A 22,698-nucleotide genomic window follows, 5' to 3' on the forward strand; every position below is an offset into this window, starting at 1 on the left:
TGGGCAAGGCTAAGAAAAGTTTGGAAGGTGACTGCGTCGTTATGAGTTTTGGGTCCCCCAGATTGGTTAATGATATACTGAGGCAGGCCGGATCAGTTAGAATTCATCATGATTACGTTAATGTACTCCCATTGGGATTTTTTTATCCCCCTCAAAATACTGGGGCAGTGCATAGAGACCCATTTAAGGAGAAAGGTCCATATGAATTCTCTGTACCAGGTTTTAATAGATTCGATGCTTGCTCAAATTTGGAAGACATTGAGTGACTAGGTTCCCCTGAAGTCATTCTTACCTCTGTCACCCCACCTGTAACCCTTATTATGGACTCACCAGCAAGTAAAATTTGTCTTTTAGACGGGGTGGGTCAACCAGTTAGGGGTGCTTGTATAAAGCTTGCAACCTGGAATATTGCTGTGCTTAAAAACAAATCAGATGATCCAATCTGGAGAAATTTTCTATTTGGGGCTGACATTATCAGGCTGCAAGAAACATGGGATATTGGGAATATTTTTAGCCTAGATGGTTATACCACCTACTTTATTCCTGCAGTAGCTTCTAATATGGGGAAGGCAAAGGGTGGGTTAGTTACATTAATTTCGGCTCCTATCCCAGGAACCCACACCCAATTAGACACAGGGTCACCACACTGCTTGGCAGTACAAATTGCCTGCAGCGGGGTGGGCATCATCTTAATTATTAATTTTTATAATTCTTATGATAGAGTCACCACGATTGAACATCTGGCCATGTTAAATCTTTTTTTGGTAGATTACAAAGAGGTCAACAAAAGTCAATGCTTCATCATAGTTCTGGGCGACTTTAATATTCACGGTTGCCCGGATAAATGTCAGGCATTAGATCAATTAGGTCCGATAGAGCAAGGGGACACCCATTTCGAACATTCTGCACAAGGAAACTTCCTTGAAACAATTCTGGCAGATAATGGTTTAATGCTTCCATCTATGGTGGATGAGGAGATCCCTACGTTTAAAGGGAATGGAAGTCACTCAGTTATTGACTACATCTTTATTAGCTCCACGCTGGGTGACAAGACCCATGGTTACTCAGCGGTTTGGTCACATTTCAGTGACCACAACCCATTGGTTGTTAGCATTATGGACCTGATTAAAAAAACAGAGCGAGGCCATCCATAACAAGATGGACAAGTCTGATATCCGCCCGACAGACCAGGCCTGTAGAATTAGATGGAGCAGAGTTGTACCTGGAGACTTTTTTAACAACCTATCAACCAAGGTAGGAACCGAGCTGCACACGTGCATGAACGCGCAAGCAGGGAACGAAGAGGTTTTAGAGGCATATTCTAAAATCTGTACCCAGGTCGCAGTCGATCTTAGACAACCAGGAAAAGCAAAGGACCCTGCTGGGGTGGGCTGGTTTGACCAAAACTGCTCAGCAGCTAACCAAAAGCTGATGGCGGCCCTGAAACACAAAGGCCCTTGTGGATAAGGCCCTTGTGGCCTCATTAAGGAAAGCCTATAAAGACGTACTGGAAATCAGAAAACGGGAAATTAGGGAAGCGGCCTGGGAAGAATTAACCTCTATAGATGTTCTTAAGAATAGCTCTAAATTTTGGGCAGTTGTAAACAAACCTTTTTTCCATGATCCTTGTAATGACCAATTGGATTGTGGCATTCAGGAACAGGTGTGGTGTTCTTATTTTAAGTCAGTTTATGAAGGGGAAAACCCAGGGGAAGTGGCCATACCTACCCCTATTGTGGAGTCCTATACCCTAGCGGTTACTGAGACAGAGGTGGCAGACGCCATCAGGATGATGACATGTAACAAGTCCCCGGGCCCTGATGGCGTCCCAGCCGACCTCTTCAAATCAGACGTCAAGACCTGGTCTAGAGTTTTAACCAATGTTTTTAACAGGGTATGTAAATCAGGTATTCCGAGCTCCTGGTCTGAATCCGTCATGGTACCGGTTTTTAAGAAAGGTAATAGAGGGGAACCTAGTTGTTATCGCCCGAGCTCCCTCATTGATTCTGCTGTGAAAGTGCTAGGTCGGGTGGTCCTAGGAAAACTTACATGTTGGCTGGCTGAAACAAACACCCTCTCAGGCCTACAATTTGGGTTTAGGAAAGGACGAGGCACTATAGATCAAAGCCTTAACCTTCAACTACTAATTGGGAAATACACAATCGCCAATAGGGGCACGCTATATTTAGCCTTCATGGACCTTTCCTCGGCCTTCGACCGTGTGAATAGGTCCAAATTATGGGGGTTGCTTCTTAAGCTTGGCGTTGAAAAAAAATATTGTGCACTTCCTCGCTGACCTCCATAGGGACCTCTCGGCCACAGTTAGATATGACCGTTTGGGTAATTGTACGGGTAAGAGCGGGATCACTAATGGGGTTAGGCAGGGCTGTATTTTGGCCCCCCTACTCTTTACCCTTTACATTAATGATTTAGGCACTGTTTAACAAAGGTGTGCAAGGAAATACCAAGGGCAGGCAAGCGTTTCATCCCGGCATTACTTTATGCGGATGATGCCGCTCTTATAGCACGCACAGCAGTAGGGCTGCAATGTCTTTTAAATTCATTTGCTGATTTTATGAAAGTGTTGGATCTCAGTGTGAATTTTTCGAAATCGCATGTAATGATTGTGGGCAGTAAACCCAAAAGAATTAAGACTTTGCACTGTGAAGGGAATGTTCTGTCCAGGGTTTCGAGATTCCCATATTTAGGGGTTACTTTTGATGATAAGTCTACATGGTTGCCCCAATTGGCAGCAAAACGTAACGCCTTTGCAAGGTCCATTTTGGCTGTTTTGGGTTTTGCTCGTAAACTGAGGGTGAAGCCGTTGCAAGCCGTGCTGAAGATATATGATGCCAAATACATCTCATTAGCCATGTACGGAGCAGATCTTTGGGGGTTTAAAAACGTAAAGGCTATGCAGGTGGCAGAGGATAAGTTTCTGAAATCTATCTTATCCGTCCCCCAAGCAGGTAAATTAATGTAGCAGCATCAAGGGAGCTGCTGGGCAAGCTGAAAATGTATGCATCAACGGGGCAGCAGAAAAGCAACAGTCATTGTAAGAACATGGAAAGGTGGATTGAGAAGAAGCTGGCATATGGCAAGACGAGATGGGCATTCAGGCCTCTGCCCGTCCCGATATGTAAAGATGGGGAGCAAGCACAGCGAGGGGGCAGGGGAGCAAGTACAGCGAGGGGGCAGGAGGGGCAAGTAAGGCATGTGACATGTTAGGAGAGCAGTCTTTTGCAGGAGGGTGTTTGTGGGAGAGAAATTGAAAGTGCAGTTTGCAGACTTTACATTATTTCACAAAGTTGATCCAGCTTAATTTTGATGTCATGTGGGTCTCCTCAGCACAACCCCAACAGGAGTGTGAAACCGTTTGTAGAAGCAAACATTACATTACAAAAAAACATCCAATTTAGGCGGCAGAAATGCAATTAAGTGCAAAATCGTCTGTGGGTAAACACCGGGAAGAGTGCTGAAGCTCTTTTTGGTACAATAACGCATTTATGTGTAAAATCATATTCAGGTGAAAGATTTCCCATAGAGCAACATCAAAATGAGGAGTAAAAGTCACGTTTAAGTGCAATATCTCAGTAAGGTGCAAAATCATTCTTTGTTTAATATCAACATGAGACTCTCTTAGGTGTAAAAAGTAAAAACATGTAGAGGAACAAAAATCACATTTAGGTGCACAAACACAGCCCGGGTGCAAATTATGCTTTCTTTAGACAATTGTTGAAAGGGGCTGACACAAATTAACCAATGGTTGAAGTGAGTTGACATAAAGGCCCTTTCTGAGTATGTTTTGGTGCTGATGCCATCAAGTCTAGTAGTCTATAGCTAGAATTAACAAGCACAAGCAACGAGGGGGCAGGAGAGCAAGAACAAGCAACGAGGGGGCAGGAGAGCAAGCACAAGCAACGAGGGGACAGGATAGCAAGCACAAGCAATGAGGGGGGCAGGAGAGCAAGCACAAGCAACAAGGGGGGGCAGGAGGGCAAGCACAAGCAACAAGGGGGGGCAGGAGAGCAAGCACAACCAACGAGGGGGGGGCAGGAGAGCAAGCACAACCAGCGAGGGGGGCAGGAGAGCAAACACAACTAGCAAGGGGGGTAGGAGAGCAAGCACAACCAACAAGGGGGGCAGGACAGCAAGCACAAGCAACGAGGGGGCAGGACAGCAAGCACAAGCAACAAGGGGGCAGAACAGCAAGCACAAGCAACGAGGGGGCAGGAAAGCAAGCACAACCAACGAGGGGGGCAGGAGAGCAAGCACAACCAACGAGGGGGGACAGGAGAGCAAGCACAACCAACGGGGGGCAGGAGAGCAGGCACAACCAACGAGGGGGGGCAGGACAGCAAGCACTTGTACTCTTGCTATTTCTTTTAACAATGCAGACCCTAAATGTATTTTTACATTTTGCCTGTAATGTTGCCCTTAATAATTTTGCACTGATTATTATTAGTATTATTAATACTATTTGAATAGTGCCGTGCATCCAACACCTGATTTATGAAATGATTCCTTCAGACAAACAGTATTTAAAGTGGTTTTGTAACCTTTATCCTTTTTTCAATTTACAAATATTATTTGGGTACATCTTATTTTTGAAACATTCACCAATCTTGCTTCTAGTGTGCAGCATGCGTGTTCACATTAAAAGAAGCACTCTGGGTACATAATTAGCCACAAAGTATTACAGTTTAAAACATGTGTACATCTTTTTATACTGGATCCACTGCTAGTAAGACAAGCTGACCTTACAGCTGATTGTATTTTCTTAGAGATGCTTATCCTAAAAGTAAAGCTTTGCTGTATTGAACAGCATATATACAGTTTCAGACATTTTATACAAACAGATGCTTATCTTGCCAGCAGACAGTCCTATTTCATGTAACCATGCAGAGGGTACTAGAATCTGGCCTTCAAATATTTCATGCTTGGTGGCTCCTGTGATGCAGCCATATTGTCCTCCTTTGGGGCTAGTGTTTAATTTGAGCTGGCGGTTGTGGGTGGGGCCCACATTTGTGAAGACCTGCACTTAGTTTTCCTCAACAAACATTGATCCGCAGCAAGAGAAAGAAAAACACAAAAGAAGAAAGAGAAGAGGAAGTGAAAGACGGAAAAAAGAGATAATAGGAGAAAGCAGGGATGAAAAAGAACACTGTGAGAATCAGATAAAGGGCAGGGAGTGCCTGGTGGTGAGTTAAAGGTGGAATCAACACTCCAAAGCTTTGCAATTCCACAGTCTAACCCTTGATAGCGCCGGCTGCAGGTTTCTGAGCAAAAGTCTGGGTCCTGACCTTTTTCTGTTACCAATTAAGTATTGGATGGGGCCCAGCACCTGCCCCAGAGCTATGCGCTTCTCTTGGTTTCCTGGCTCGGCTCAATCACTCAGATCCTCATCATTCATATATTTCTCCTTACAGAGTGGAATAGCATCTGTTGCCACGCATCCAAAACCTTGCATGGCTTAACAAGGCAGTCCTTACCATGACTGTGCCCTTACCACAAGTTCCATTACAACGCAAGTCATTAGAACAATTTGCTTTAGGGAAGCGCCGGACTTTGGAATAGTTTAAATTACTATTTTAACTCCATGCGGTGTATCATTAGGGAAGGTGTTGGACTTAAAATCCAACACCAGTCCAACACTGCATTCTCTAAAGCAAGTCGATGATTTGCATTGTAATGGAACTCGTGGTACAATCGCAGTTGTGGTACTGACTGCTTTGTAAAGGCATTATGATGTAATGCCTGCGTTGTAATAGATGTTTCCTGCGGAGTGTAACCTGCCAAATATTGAAATTTTATGCTTGGTGAATGGTTCCCATCTGCCCTGGACAGTCAGATATCATTCAGTGCTTTGCTGTCAAAAATCTTTTGTGAATTCTAGTCCAAATCACAAAGGTAGAGGAGAGTCCCTTTGCCTCCTCCTTTCCCTGTTGACGTGCAAGGGTTTACAATGTATGCTTTGCGATTGTTAATAGCAATCTTAAAGTACAATGTACTTATTGTCATTGCAAATTCGCTTTGCGATGCCTTTGAACTTTAGGCCTCATGTGATGGAAAGCAAATATAACTTCCTGTTTGTGTTTTATATTTTTGATTAGTCTCTCTCCTTTAAAAAAAAAATCTTTTTATTGATTTCCCCCTTAAAGAAGTACACTGCCTCAAGAACTTAGTAAAAGTTACTTCATTTCAAGTGCTCCTTGCTACCACAATCAGGAGGCATCATATCCATATCCACGGTCCAGGTTTTTTATCAGGATACATCAAATCATTTTTCCAATCAGACCATATCATGTCCCATAGCTTCCTCCCCTTCAAGGCAGGCTATTATATGGAGGGGCAGGTAATTTTGTCAACATTTCCGCCCATTCAGCAAGACCCTCCGTAACTATATCTTCTATGTGCTGATTTTAATGCCCAAACTCCTCTTGTGCTTGCACGAATGAGATAAATCTATGTCAGGAACGAATCCCCAGCCATTGCACATTGACCCTCCTGCCAAATGCGAAATGACTTGTTCTTTACAATTGGCTGAAAATGCTTATGGAACCAAATGGGGATGTCCATTAAAAATGGGGACATCTTCAGTACTTAAATCACCACTCTGTGCCATAGTGGAGCTGTCTGTCTTTTTGGGATAGGACCCCGTCCCTTTGTTCCGTTGTAAACCATTCCGGCAATGTGTAGTGCACACAGAAACCCGCCAAAATATCTTCCTTCCATTTAGGGCCATTTGCAAACCAGTGAGCTGCATATGATGAAGTTGTGCTACAACATAGTGCAAAATGAAATCAGGGAGACCCAACCCCCCTTCCACCCAAATGAGTATGGCACATCTTCTTAATGTCCTCTTCAGAAGCTTATATTTCACCTATTTATAATAGCTTCTCAAAAGTGACAGCAGAAACCCAGCGGAGCACATGTAACAAACACAGTAAGTACTTAAGTATTTGCAAATAAAATTAACCAATGCACAAGTTACTTTAAATGATAATTACACAATATTGATTAGTCATCTGGTGTAAGGACTGTTCTTGCAGCAGATGACCCAAGTAGAAACCTTTTAGTTTTGAGGTGTGCATTGAAGATTTGTGGACCCAGTCCGCTTTGAGTCCTGAGGCTGCATAATACATAGACTCACATTGAGTCTACAGCTTTGCTCTCATTAACGATTGCCCCTTTATTAAGTTATTGAAGATTACATCTCTTTCAATTAGTTTTACTGTCACAAGATTTATTCAAAGAAAAACCAAAGGGGATGATGGACGGAGCGTTGACAATACAAACACTTGCGCCCAGTCAACTGATCTGGGTTTAATCCATCACCGTTCTTTAGCTCACTCCGCCACCCCAGTTCAGACATGGCCATATGCAAATCAGTCTGACCCTGTGCCTCATGGGAACAGTCCAGCCCGAACTGCCAAGCCATGTCTTCCCTGGACCGGAATCAAGCTTCCCAGGACCGGTTTCTGGCATTACAGCCGCCTTCAGCCGGGCTTGCTTGAATCCAGTGGCAAAGTGAGCAAGGGACTCACGTCTGATGGATTTAGGCCCAGATCTCTGTACTGGGGTGAATGTATGACATTGTTCTGCATTCAGGCAAAGCTCTTCCCTCTTTCAGTTTCGCAAACACCTAAAAACCTGGCTCTTTGATCAATGACCTCCCTCCATGGTTTCTAGCTTTCCCAGTTTCAAATAAGTGCAGTTTAGTGCCGAGACGCCTACGGGTATTTGTTGCGCTTTAGAAATGTAAAAAAATAAATAAATAAATAAATAAATAAATTCTGTCCATCAATTGTTGTTTTTGCACAAGATTTATTCAGGCAGCTCTGAACGTCAGAGTGAATAAAAGGTTGCCTGTGACCTTTAAATGGAAGGATACCTAGTCACCGCTATTCAAAGTATTTTTGTTTTAATATGTATATACTTGCATTAAAAAATTGGATTATAAATTGTTTACCTTTGTAACTGGTGATTGTTTGATATTGGTGGTGTTCTAATGCTGTTGTTTGAATTTTATGGATTTCTAAGTTTTTTTAACCGAAATAATCTATCTGAATTATTGACTAATTAACCCGTTTTGTGTGCCCCAGACATTTTTGAATTCTGTTAGTGGATTGTGTCCCTACAATGTCTGCTGAAGAACAGTTCCAAGCATTTATTTACACCGTCAAATGCGTAGAGGTATTATGTAATTGAACCCTGTAAAAAGATCCCTTGTGGATTGTCCCAATTGTGTAGAAATCCAAGGACTGTCTTCTGCTGATCATTCCACCACACATGTACCACATAAAATGTATGGAGATCATTGGCCCGTCTACTCATATGTACTACATACACAGTACATGATGTACTGTTAGAAGGTAAATTCACTGGATGCATAAAAAGTCAATTCACCTCAGAAGTACCAGTATGTAGTTCTCTAAGTCTTCCCCTTATCAATATGCACTCAACTGCATAAGTCATAAATGCACTTTGAGGCGGGATACATGACGTGTTATCTTTATTGGTTTAAAGTACCATGACTACATTTTGTGAAATATACCGTCTGTGTGCACCTCCCCCTCACTTGATTCTGTTTGCCAGATGGAAGTTGGATTATGGAACACATAACAGGACACTGCTCTTATCTATTTTTAAAAAAAACAAACATTTTTTTTCTTTTTTGGCAGGTCACATTGATAGTTTGTGGCATTATTCAGATCTTTCTTGGAATTGCTCATGATATCAACGAAATAATCTTTCATCGTTTCGGTGTTCCCCTCTTTCTGACCGGAGCACCAGAATGGTCTGGGATACTGGTAAGTGATTGAGGAGACGAGCCACTTCCTCAGAATGAAGTCTGCATGCTCAGAGAGAAAGTGTGTTAATGGTATTTGGTTGTGTTTGCATTCTCTAATCTCTATGTTATATTCTCTAAATTGCTCAAAAAGGGACATTACCAGACAGCTTCTGAGATCCACTTTCGTGTTCCCATTTCCCTTTCGATAAGGTAGGGTTGTGCGACATTAGCCCATGGTGGCTAGAGCAATGCCACCTTTTGATGTTAACCACTGTATATACAAATGATCGCCAATTACATTTCCCATATATCATGTGTAAATGTATCTTGTATGGAAATCCTGAAAATCTGGCATGTCTCCAGTCGTCAAGGGTCAACATCGAACATCCATGCTGTTACAGGACAATCCAAAAACCTCCTGTCTTCAGATCTCAGTCAAATTGGTGTCATGGACTGATAATTGTAAAAGGAATGTGGGGTTTCTTTCAGTGGTTATCAGTTAACTAAATGGTATCACATTCACTGGTGTTTTTTCCCCTCAAAAGATCTGAAAGTCATTCTGTTGCCTGTTCAACAGTTTTAAACCACTGCTCATCATTACCATGGCGAACTGTATGAGTTTGAGGGAGCAGTAGTGTGAGTATGAGTGAAGTTTGTGTATGCAAAGAAGTGTTAGCATTTGTATGAGGTGTTTGTAGTGTGAATATAAGTATGAATCGTAATCCATTCTATTCTCATGGGGATGACAATCTATACAATTTGAGGCATTAATGCCCTCCCGAAACTGCACCTGGTGGGCAGAGCAAGCTAGCCAATACTCCTTCAAGGGCAATCAGGCTGGTACTATTTAACTTTTTAAAATAAAGCCAAATATTGCATTTTGAAAGACAATTTTCCCATACATCTACTAAAAGTTGTAGGCTCTGATGACCCACTCATGAAGTATTCCAATACTTTCATGGTGTACCAAGCAACACTGACCTTCTCCAGGGGTGTTGACTTTATCATTTATCCCATGAAAGGTTTGAAAACATGGTGTAGCAAAAGTTCCCAAGTTTATGTGCAAATAATCCTAGACAGGTCAGAAAATGCAAATTTTTACAAGGTCTGTAATTTTTCGTAGCACATGCTGTTATTTTTCAGAGCGTCATTTCACTTCCTCTTACTTTTCCCATCTTCCCCTCACAGAGGAAAATGTAAAAAATCCTAAATCTCACAATCACATACAGTGGACATCAGAGCTAGGAAGGTTTTATAGGCGCATATAGAACTGCTAACAGTGGACAACAACAGGGACCTTACATATTCGGACAGCAGACACGTTCCATCAGTTTCACAGAAAAATATCTGTCGGCAATAGTAATTATCATTCAAACATTAGAATTAGATATATATTTGGAAATGAAAAAAATGTTTTACCCTCTGCAGAGATGTACTCTCAAGACAGGCATTTTATTCAGAACAGCACAATCAGCAACTTCCAATAAATAAAAAATATGTGGCATAACACGTTTTGGATTAAGCAGTCCTTGCTCATAGGCAAATGTACAGCAAAGCAGAGACATCATTGCAGCCACCTGATTGCCATTAAATACAGTTCGCCCTCCTGGGCCTCCCTTGAGTTCAACAGATGCATGATGGTAACAGTAGTTCTGCTCAATATAATTTACACCCAGTGGGTCTGCCTACGCTGGCATTTCAGATAAATGTCAAAACCTAGAGTGGGCTAATCCAATGTCCCATTACTGAAATTGCTGGAAATTATTGGAACCTGTTGATCCCAAAATTACGAACAATCAAACTTATTCAGGACCCGCTGGGATCTGCAGTGGTGCTTCCTCACAGCCGAACTAGTCGTAATATATGAAATCAAAATGTTGTCCTTTGCAAAGATACACTGTCAAGACAGGCTTTCACCTTTTATTCACAACCAGCAATTTACAATGAATTAAAAAAATATGTGGCCTAATGCGTTTTGAACTAAACAGTCCTTGTTCACGGTTCACTGGCACAATCTCGACCCTCACAATATCGACCTACACAAATATCAACACACTAATATCGCATGCAAAAATAGCTAGCTCACCATAGAAAATACAAAAATATTGTATAAAAAAAATCAATAACAAAAACATTGAGTACAAAAACATCGTAAACATAAATATCGTTAAATTTAAATAATGCAAGTTAACAAAAATATCGACTTTCACAATATTGTCAACATAAACATCCCTCAAATGTAATTAAATTTTAACCTAAACATTAAATACACTCATTTAAATATTACCTACTGGCGGTCGCCAGTCTGTAGTTATAGTTAGGACCTATTATCCATAGGAAATCCGCAACATTCTATTTGGAATAACTTTGATGCCAGTTGACTAATGTTTGCGAAATTTTCAAAACCCGTGGCCCGCTCCGGTCCGCTCCTATTCTGAAAGTCTCAGGGTGATTCGTCAAGCGGGGGCCGCGAAAAAAGGGGGGTCCCAAAACGTGTTTTCCCCATGCAATTTTCCATAGGGACCTTTAGTCGCAGCTACAGCCCAAACTGCTGAATGGAAATACACCAAATTTGGTAGAAAGGTAGAGAAGTGTGGCTCAATGGTTAGAGCGGCAGACCCTGATGCAGAGGTCTGGCCCGGACCAGGGTTCAATTCCTGCCTTGGCTGGTCTCGGTGGATCTTGGGCTTATAATTCCTCGGACCTGATTTCTCGCCTCGGTGCCTACTCTAAGCATGGGTCCCACGCTGCAACTCTGGGCAATAGCTTGCTTAGTCTCCACAACGGCCCCCTACAGCGCTAGGGATGCCTGGTTGCACCCTGGGGATGCCCAGGAGTGGACATTTCACGGGGAAAAACCAGGAAGGGTTCCCTAGCGGTATGAGTACAGCGCCAGGACACTCAGGAGTATCAGTGCGCTTTACAAGTACGGCTACATTTACAAGTACGGCTACCTTGGTTCAGAGTTGTGTCTTTTGCTTAAATGATGCGAATCCATTCAGTAGTTCCTGAGAAAATCAAAATCACATATATATATCTATGGCCACGCTGGATCCACGCACCTTGAGCGCACCCTGAGCGCACCCTCCCGATCACGAGCTGCATGCTAATTGGCTGTCAACTGTCTGTGAACTCTCCAAACCAGGAAGTGTTGGCAGCCATTTTGTGTCTCGGTAGAAGCGAGGCTGAGGAAGTCAGTGGAACTAGTGTGTAAAACTTATAAAGTGGGCAGGGTAGGAATACCATGACCCTCTAGACCTGCTTAGGGGGTCCAACAAGGACCCCCAGGGCTGTAAAATTATTATTATTTTTTTTAAATGGCGAAATGCGCGCAGGGTGCGCGGATCCTGCCGTAAAAAATAAAATAAAATGAAGCGCAGGCTTTAATAATTAGCCTCCGGGGGGCCAAATCCCGGGGGCAAAAGTTTGTAGTTTTATGGGGGGCCCAGAGGGGCTCCCCAGCCCCAGGGACCCCCCCCCAGGGCTTTTTGAGAATGGTTGGGGGGCTGAAAGGCCCCCCCAAGCCCCGGGGACCGCCACCCCTGGGGCTTTGTATGTTGTGGAGGGGGGCCGCGTGTCCCCCCTCCTGGAACCCTCGAGGGCCCTGGGGACCGCCACCCCCCAGGGCCGGCTTGTGCAGTGTCCCGGGGTGCCCACCCACGACCATTGCTGTTTGCAATGGCAGGGCGAGAGCCGAGGCTCTCGCCCTGTCATAGCAAACTTGGTTTGGATTTTGAAAGACAGAGCAGGGAAACCTGCTCTCGCTTTCATAATGCAAACCATTTTGCTTTTCCACATGGGGAGATGCATGTTAGCAGCTCCCCATGTGGAAAAGCAATGCCGGCTCCCGAAGGACGCGAGGAGCCGCCTGGGACCATGGGGGCATTGGGGCTCCTGCCACAGCCCCCAATGTTATGAGCCCCAGGGGATGGGGTCCCCGGCGAGAATACAAATTAGTGATAGATGCTATTTTGTTTTACCGTAAAATTAGGAGTGGCGCACCCTGCACGGTGCTCAGCGCGGCCCCTGGTGTGCACGCGTTGGGTGCACGACTCCTAACGTGTAGGGTGCGCGGCTCCAGCGCGTTGGCTGCACAATTTCTCCCGCGTTGGGTGCGCAACTCCTAACGCGTTGGGAGCGCGACTCCAAGCAAAAACAAAACAAATATTTTTCAGATATACATCAAGCTTATGTGATTAGATCTTGGATGGCTCTAAAAAGAGCCGTTGTGTCTATTGACAGATTTTGGTACCTACAAGTAAGTACTGATGTAGAGTCTAAAGTTCATGAGGAAGACTCTGTTTCCCTTATCAGTAAAATGCACACCATCTCTCCTATAGATGCCATCCATATTAAAATGCAGATTGTTGGGGTTGACTGGGCAGGTTCAGGTTACTAAATTTAGCAGAGTGAGAATGGAAGTGCATTCCTTTCGTGTTATGGCAGCTCAACAATGGAACAGACTCCCTCTGAAGCTCCAGTTGGAGACGTCAGAGCTTGTATTCCGCAAAGAGCTGAAAACTCACTTGTTTCCCAAAGATTAGGACGGGGCTAGCCGACTGACCGGTCGTGAAGAAATAACAGTGGAGTGGAGTTGATTATGGCGATCTACAGCGCGAGGACACACTAGTCAGTGTAACCAGGCGCTTTACAAATTTAATTATTATTATTATTATTATTAAATGGACCCCATTCTATCTTGGAGAAAAGCAGAAACTGATTTATTGACATGTTTCCTAGCTTTCTCAATCTGTGGACACAATTGTGGACACAATTGATTGGACCAGTTCCATTCCTGCCTTTGGCATATGTTAGAATAGACAAAGGCAGTTTGGGGGAAAAGTGACATCAATTCTCCAAAGGTGTCCTTCATAAGCATTTCCAGACCTACCCCAGTCAAAGTGCCTAGGTCATTGCCACCACAGTGCATAATTATGAGGTCAGGGTGTTGGAGATGCAAAAAGATATTACCAATGGCATCAATTGGTGCCACTTTAACCCTCTCTGTCCAATCCATTTCATGTCTACATTTGGCAAAGCTAGGTCTTTGTCAATGCCTTTTCTGCATACCTTTGGCTCCAGAGACTATAGCTGTGTCCCAAAATCCACACTCAAAGCATCTTGAAGGGAGGTCTGAGTGCACTCAGATGGTCTCAGCAAATGAAATGGCAGTTTGAAAAGTAAGATTTTTCTTAAATGGTGGATAAGATGCAGTTTTGAAAAAAAAAGAAATGATTGGTTGTTTGACAACATTCTAGACTGAAAACTAGGGTGCATGTTTCTGTTTTTTAAAAGCATGTTTCTTATTGGTTAACAAAAACTGTTTGAAAGGAATATTACATAGGATAAGCTGATATTTTGAAAAGTCAAGCACACTTGCTGTTTGGATTTGCAACATTCAGTGCTGAACTTGTGACCTGTGTGTTCAGTTGGGTGTTCCATGAACTGTTACTATAGTAACAGGCAGTAAGCAGATTGGGGGAAGGGTTGCAATTTATGTGAATTGGAAAGGGTTGAAATGTGTAACCAATAGAAATGTGTGTTAGCTTTTGAATTAATGTGGGAAGCAATGTGTTTTGATATTTACATGTATATGTGTGCAGAATTCGAGGGAAAGTTTGACATTTTTTGGTTTTGCTAAGAGCAGTGCAATACAGACATTTATAACATTTCCCATTGTACCTATTGAAGGACTGCAATAATTTCAATCATTCTTCTTTGAGCATCTTTGCAGACATAAGCCTGTGCTTACCTCCTATCACTCTCATGCAATTTTTCAAACAATCAACTAGCAATATGTTCTTATTGTAACAGTCTGCCAATACCTAAGCACCTATGCACAATTTAGAAGCATCCTGTGCTAACAATATGTCACTTTTTGTAACATAGTTATAGCGTAAGACACTCTTTCATATTTACAAAGGGAGGAAAAGGTACTCTGTGTACCTTTTCTTCTCCATGTAAATACGACCTCATCATACACACCACTTTGCGTTGAAAGGGCGTTCTATAGGTGTTGCTGTGCGTCTTTGCACAGAACACTCATAGAACAAGACACATCTCCAGATTTATCATTCGTTTTCATTCCTCCTCATTTTTTCTCTTTCAATATATGCTATGATGCACAGCATACATTGAAGGAGAAAAATGCCTTCACTGATTGTTTTTGTGCAGGAAGTTGTGTTTCCCTGCACAAAAACAAACTCCACAAGGCACAGATATCCTTGCACCATGGTGCAAGGGTGTCTGTTTCTCCACATTGCTGCAGTTTAAGCAGCAGTGCAGAGGGAAGCATAGACTTGCAACATATTTATGGACATATGTTGCATCCCTGTGCTTCGGAGGTAGCACAGCATGCTGTAGCTAAAGAGCTCACAGTGTCATGCTGCAGCACTTCCTGATAGTTCTGCACTTATACATTCACCATACACCACAAATGCATTGTTTCAATTTATGATGCACTACACATACATTCATCTAAACTTTCACACATTTGCATACAAATGTAGCTTTGTTTTAAACCAGAGTAGTTAGTTCTGAAAATAACTTTTTTTTTCTTTTTGTAGTTTTATTTAAAAAAATGTATTTCTTTGAACATTTTTTTTTTTAACAGGAACAAAAAGTCAGCGGGACGAACAAAACCATGAACTTTGAGTGAAAAATAAATAAATCTAGCAACGATGGTTATCGATTGCCCTGCAAACTAGGTCTACCGATTGCTCCCCATAGCAGATTAACCGATTACACTGCACACAGTGCATTTTTACTTTTCCAAACTGTGGACGTATGTCCGGATGGGAGGTTGAAGGTGATGCCCCAGAGGTACTTGCAGTTGCCTGTGGTGGAAGAGCATTTTGGCGGAGTCTTCTGTATTCTTCGTTAGCGTAATTCACTGGATGCAGGAATTGTAGGTGCTTCCGGATGCTTGCAGTGCCACAGGAGTATTTCTTATTAGGATCTCCTCTGGATAACACAGCCTTGCAAATCTTACATGTCACCTTGGTGGCATTCGCTTTTTTTTGTCCCTCCGGAAAAGTGAAAAATGTCCATACAATGGATGTGTATTTTTCGGGACGGGGAGGTTCTGGTACAAATCCCTCTACATCTGAATGGTCAGAATCAGATGACTGTGGCAGTGGTGTAGCCAATTTTGTCTGCAGAAAGGAAATTCAGGTTTCCAATGAAGAAAAATGAAGTTCTTCTCAGCACAGGTCTTCTCCCAAGGAAGGTCTGGGAAGAGTTATTGAAATGGGTGGGGTCCTTCAATAGTTAGAATAGGAAGTGTTATGAACCAATCAAATCTCTTTTTTTGTGGTCAAATGGGATCTGCGTAGGGTGCGCATACACAGCACGCACCCACCGTGACTTCACCAAATTGCATTTAAAAGTAGTATAAGTTTATTAAAACTAAAAGAATATTATTGTTTTGATTAGCTCAGATAATGTCTTGCATAATATTTATATTAAATACATATATATATCTTTTTAGACAGTAAATTTTTTTGCGGGTGCCTCGCACCCGCCGCGTCCAAAATGTAGAAGACGTCACACGGAAACGCGCGAGCGTCGCGTAACGTAATTCGTACATGTCGTGTATGCACCAGGAGTCGCGTACGAGTCGCATAACAATCGCGTAAGAAAATTCGCACCCATCGCATACCCTACCCAGAGCCTACACAACAATCCTAAAATGGCGACTTGGTTCCACGCAGTAATCGAGGAATGTGCGCTTTGGGTGCGCGACTCCCCCCAATATTTTTTATAAAAATGAAAATATAAATAAATTTTAAGAAATATAAAATTTTAAAAAAATATATAGAATTTCAATATTATTTAAAACTGTTTTTTTCAATTTGTTAAAAATCTGAAATGTAATTTTTTTTAGAAAAAAAATCTAAAAGTAAATAGTTTAAAAAAATGTAGTAAATCAGTATAAAAAAATAAATATAACAATTAATATATTTAAAAATTGTCATTTACAAAACCTTTGAAATTCACTGAAAAAATCATAGGTTTCAGGCATGTTGTAGTTAGGAATTAGCATTTAAAAAACCTTTGAAATTCACTTAAAAAACAGGTTTCAGGCCTGTTATAGTTAGGGATTAGCATTTAAAAAACCCTAGAAATTCACTGAAAAAAAACATTGGTTTTAGGGGTGTTATAGTTAGCTAGACATTTCAGTCGTACAAAACCATTGAAATTCTTCCGTTATGTCAAGAATGATGTAATATGTGACATCATCAGCAGTGGATTGCGGGCGCACGAGTTATAGTTAGTATAACTAACTATAACGGAGGAATTTCAATGGTTTTGTACGAGTGAAATGTCCAGCTAACTATAACACCCCTAAAACCTATGTTTTTTTCTGTGAATTTCTAAGGTTTTTTAAATGCTAATCCCTAACTATAACAGACCTGAAACCTTTGTTTCTTTTAGTGAATTTCAAAGGTTTTTTAAATGCTATTATATGCTATATGGATGGAATCTATAGGAGAGATGGTTTACATTTTACAGATGAGGGAAGTAGAGCCTTCTCATGACCTTTAGACTCTGCATTGGTACTTACTTGTAGGTACCAAAATCTGTCAATAAACAAACGGCTCTTTTTAGAGCCACCCCAGATCTAAACACATAAGCTTGATGTATATCTGAAAAGTATTTTTTTTGTTTTTGCTTGGAGTCCCGCTCCCAACGCGTTATGAGTCGCGCATCCAATGTGAGAGAAATCGTGCAGCCAAAGTGCTGGAGTCCCGCACCCTACATGTTAGGAGTCGTGTTCCCAATGCGTGCATACCAGGAGCGCAGTGCTGGGTGCGCGACTCCTAATTTTACCATAAAAAAAAAATAGCACCTATCACTAATTGTGCCCCCACGGTCCCAGCCGGCTCCCCGCGTCCTTCGGGAGCCGGCATTGCTTTTCCACACGGGGAGCTGCTAACATGCAGTTCCTGTGTGGAAAAACAAAATGGTTTGCATTTTGAAAGAGAAAGTTAATTTACCTGCTCTGTCTTTCAAAATACAAACCAAGTTTGCTATGACCCCTGCCATAGCAAACAGCAGTGTCCCGGGGGTGAGCACTCCGGGAGACTGCAGGAGCCGGCCCCGGGTTGGCAGTCCCCAGGGCCCTCGAGGGCTCCAGGAGGGGGGCACACGGCCCCCTCCACAACATTCAAAGCCCCAGGGGTGGTGGTCCCCGGGGCTGGGGAGCCCCTCTGGGCCCCCCATAATATTACAAACTTTTGCCCCCGGGATTTGGCCCCCCGGGGGCTAATTATTATAGCCTGCACTTCATTTTATTATTTTTTTTACGGCAGGATCCTCGCACCCTGCGCGCGTTTTGCTATTTAAAAAAAAAAACAATTACAGCCCTGGGGTCCTTGTGGGACTCCCTAAGCAGGTCTAGAGGGTCAGGGTATTTCTACCCTGCCCACTTTATAAGTTTTACACACTAGTTCCACTGACTTCCTCAGCCTCGCTTCTACCGAGGCACAAAATGGCTGCCAACACTTCCTGCTTTGGAGTGTTGACAGACAGTTGACAGCCAATTAGCATGCAGCTCGTGATCGGAAGGGTGCGCTCAGTGTGCGCGGATCCAGCGCGGCCCTAGATATATATATATGATTTAGATTTTCTCAGGAACTACTGAATGGATTTACACCCTTTAGGCAAAAGGCACGACTCTGAACCAAGGTCTACCTTTCTACCAAATTTGGTGTAATTCCGTTAACCAGTTCGGGCTGTAGCTGCGACTAAAGGTCCCTATGGAAAATTGCATGGGGAAAACACGTTTTGGGACCCCCCTTTTTTCTCGGCCCCCGCTTGACGAATCACCCCAAGACTTTCAGAATAGGAGCGGACCGGAGCGGGCCACAAGTTTTGAAAATTTCGCAAAGATTCGTCAACCAGCGCCAAAGTTATTCAAAATAGAATGTTGCTGATTTCCTATGGATAGTAGGTCCTAACTATACCTACCTATTGGCGACCGCCAGTAGGTTTTATATATATATGGTACTGGTTCTCTGACAACTTTGAAAATGAGTTGTTGGGGACACGATGGACTGTGCACCAAGCCAGGTATGAGCTATATACCCAATGGAGGGTTCAAAAAATGAAAATAAGAAACTACATAGACCACAATGCAAAGCGAGGGAAAGACAACGCCCACTACAAAAGAAACAAATAAAGAAGTGATGTAGTTTCTCGCCATACCAATTTTGATCGACAGCGGTGTGAAACCTTTGAGAAAGCTCACGACGACACGAGCGAAACATGTCAGGAAGACAAGGCTGCGTTTCAAATAAATTGTTGCAGGCTTCATCGCGGTGTGCGGCTAATTACCTTCCTGTCTTGGAAGGTGTTGGGGAGAATGTTTAACGGCGTGGTTCTGCCGTATGCGACGCACCGCCACAAGAGCGCCATAGCCTGACCGCAACTGAACCTCCTTTTTTGGACTGCGCAAGCATTTAGGTCAGGTGGGTGCCACCAGAGACTGTCTCAGGTACTGGTTCTCTGACAACTTTGAAAATGAGTTGTTGGGGACACGATGGACTGTGCACCAAGCCAGGTATGAGCTATATACCCAATGGAGGGTTCAAAAAATGAAAATAAGAAACTACATAGACCACAATGCAAAGCGAGGGAAAGACAACGCCCACTACAAAAGAAACAAATAAAGAAGTGATGTAGTTTCTCGCCATACCAATTTTGATCGACAGCGGTGTGAAACCTTTGAGAAAGCTCACGACGACACGAGCGAAACATGTCAGGAAGACAAGGCTGCGTTTCAAATAAATTGTTGCAGGCTTCATCGCGGTGTGCGGCTAATTACCTTCCTGTCTTGGAAGGTGTTGGGGAGAATATATATATATATATATATATATATATATATATATTCACTGAAAAAACCATAGGTTATAGACCATATATAGTTAGGAATTAGCATTTACAAAACCTTGAAAATTCACTGAAAAAACCATAGGTTATAGACCATATATAGTTAGGAATTAGCATTTAAAAAACCTTATTTTACTCACACAAAACCATTGAAATTCCATATATAGTTAGTTGCACTAACTATATATTGCGCACCCGCAATCCACTGCTGATGATGTCACATATTACATCATTCATGACATGGTCAGTGACATCACTGATGACATCACTGATGACATCTCAAATGACATCACTGATGACATCACTGATGACAACATCCAGTGACTATGTTTCTGTAAAGTTAAAATATGTCTTACATATTGAAGAATGAGTGGATGTATAAGTGTCTGGACGAAGGATTTAGTAGGTGCATGACTGAATGTATGAGTGAGTGATTAAATGTGTCTCACTGAGTGCATGGGTTAGTGACTAAACTGTCTTAATTTGTGCATCATTATGTCTGTTGTTCTGTAAACTGCTGCATGTGTTGATCAGTAGCTATATGAGTAACTATATGGGTTATTGATTGATTGCCCAAGTATTTGCATGGGAGACTGAGTGTGTGTGTGGCTGGATGGGAGGTGTGTGACTCTGTACAGATCAATGTGTACTTGTATCAATGATTGTATAAGAGAGTAAGTATGTGTTAGTATATGGTTGAAAACGTAAGGTGCTCTATGTTTAACTGTATAGAGTAGAAAATGGAAGTGTGATTGATTCTTTACAGGACTGACTAGGTGTGTGAGTAACTCCATGGATGAGTGGCAGAGTGTGAGTGTCTGTATAGGTGTATGAGTGCATATGATTGTGTTGTAAACATGAGTGATTGTATGTATGAATGATTGTATGGGTGAATGAGTGAATGTGTGTGTAGACGTAGGAATCAGTGAGTACGTATGTAGTAACTAGTATTGGTGTGTCAATGGTTTCAAAAATTATACTCTGTTTTTAACACTGGGTGAAACAGAGGTTATATTAAAATGTGAGGAGATGCATTGTATTGTCACATGAATGATATCATCAGTGATGTGATCATTGATGTCAAGTGAGATGTCATCAGTGATGTCATTTGAGATGTCATCAGTGATGTCATCAGTGATGTCACTGACCATGTCATGAATGATGTAATATGTGACATCATCAGCAGTGGATTGCGGGTGCGCAATATATAGTTAGTGCAACTAACTATATATGGAATTTCAATGGTTTTGTGTGAGTAAAATAAGGTTTTTTAAATGCTAATTCCTAACTATATATGGTCTATAACCTATGGTTTTTTCAGTGAATTTTCAAGGTTTTGTAAATGCTAATTCCTAACTATATATGGTCTATAACCTATGGTTTTTTCAGTGAATTTCATTGGTTTTTTAAAAGCTAATATCTATAGCTGTAAAATGTATTCTTCTTTAAATCCAAAAATATATTTTATATGTTTATTAATAATTTTTTTTTAATATTTTTTTTGTTTCGCTCCCGGTCCGCGAACCGGGAAGCTTCCCGTTAGCTCAATTCGATTCCGCGATCCGGTCCGCGAACCGGTAACAAATCAACATAGTTACGGTATCGCGTTGCCGCGTAATGCGTCTTATGACGTACGGCGTTAGCGCACCCGGAAGTGCCCCGGGGCGCGGACCGAGGCGCGAAACGCAACTCCCCGGAAGCGATCCGCGGCGCGAAAGCGCGACGTATCGCGTTGCCGCGAAATGCGTCTTGTGACGTACTGCGTTAGCGCACCCGGAAGTGTCCCCGGGCGCGGACCGAGGCGCGAAGCGCAGCGAACCGGAAGCTAACCGGGGAGCGTTCCGCAGCGCGTAACATGAAAGTTAGAGTCATGTGACTTGTTAATAAAGCTTTTCATTGGTTCATTTCACTTTTAGTTTCATAATTATGGAAGGCTAGGTCAGGTGACCTAAAAATAACACTTTTCATTGGTTGAGAAGTATTGTTTTTTCCAAATGATGAAAACCCCTCCTTCTTTCCTCACTCTGACTTTCATCATTGTGAGAGGAAGACCTTTATTAATACTTGAGAAATGACTTCAGTACTTGCTTCAGCTGGTGCACCCCCACCACCACCTCCACCTCCTCATGGGAAGAGAGGACCACCTCCCCAGGTGATCACCAACACAGAGGAGGAAGAGGAAGACCTAGAGGAAGAGGAGAGAGAAGAACCACAGTTCTTGGAAGAGGTGCCCCGGGTTTCCCATAGGAAAGCCAGTTTCATCTGGCAGTTTTATTCAATCCCTCCAGGGCAAAAGAAAGTGAATGCGAGGTATGTGACCTGCCTCATCTGCAAAGAGAAATTATCAAGAGGGACTGATAAAAAGTATAGTTTTGGGAACTATACCATGCATCGGCACATGACCAGGAAGCATCCACTTAATTACAGCCGGGCGGAAATACGGGATATGGAACAAAACCCAACAGCAACTCCTGTGGCCAGGTCAACATCGTCAATATCATTGACACCAGCAGAGGCACGGGAAACTGTGCCAAACATCCAAGAGAATTTTGGGCACATGAAACATACTTGTATGCACTGTGGTGCGTTGATATCATGTGGTAACATGAGTATTAATGCCATCAACCTGGCTTATGACAATCATAATTGCCCTAACCGCCCCCAGTAATTTTTTTTTGCTCCTGTTGAGCCCTTTTCAACGCCTGTTTTTTGTTGTTCCCCCTCCCCAAAAAAACCCAAAAAAAATATAAAATCGTTCAAAAAATACAAAAAAAAACAAAAAATGTTCAAAAAATACAAAAAAAATATAAAACAACAAAAATATAAAAAAAAAAGTTCTTTTCAGAACTACCTTCCCTTTCCAAAAAAATTGCTAGAATGTTTAGCACTCTGGCAAGCTCTATTTCTTTTGGTTCGCTTCCGGTTTAGCTTCCCGGTACGCGTACCGGGAGCTAACCAAAAAAAAAACTTTTTAAAAAAAAAGAGTAAGTATAAGGAAAGTAAACAGAGAG

At 42.4% G+C, this 22,698-nt stretch overlaps 1 protein-coding gene across 2 annotated transcripts in view; it reads left to right on the forward strand.

Moving 5' to 3' along the window:
• The window catches only part of LOC144766890 (membrane-spanning 4-domains subfamily A member 4A-like), a 462,568-nt gene that overhangs the window by 97,196 nt on the left and 342,674 nt on the right, over positions 1-22,698 (forward strand). For both annotated transcript variants that reach the window (XM_078650601.1, XM_078650600.1), the window contains exon 3: positions 8,685-8,813. In XM_078650601.1, the coding sequence (XP_078506727.1) occupies positions 8,685-8,813 (129 nt within the window). The remainder of the gene's footprint in view (positions 1-8,684; positions 8,814-22,698) is intronic.

Source organism: Lissotriton helveticus, chromosome 7 (assembly GCF_964261635.1).
Source record: "Lissotriton helveticus chromosome 7, aLisHel1.1, whole genome shotgun sequence".
Lineage (NCBI taxonomy): Eukaryota > Metazoa > Chordata > Amphibia > Caudata > Salamandridae > Lissotriton > Lissotriton helveticus.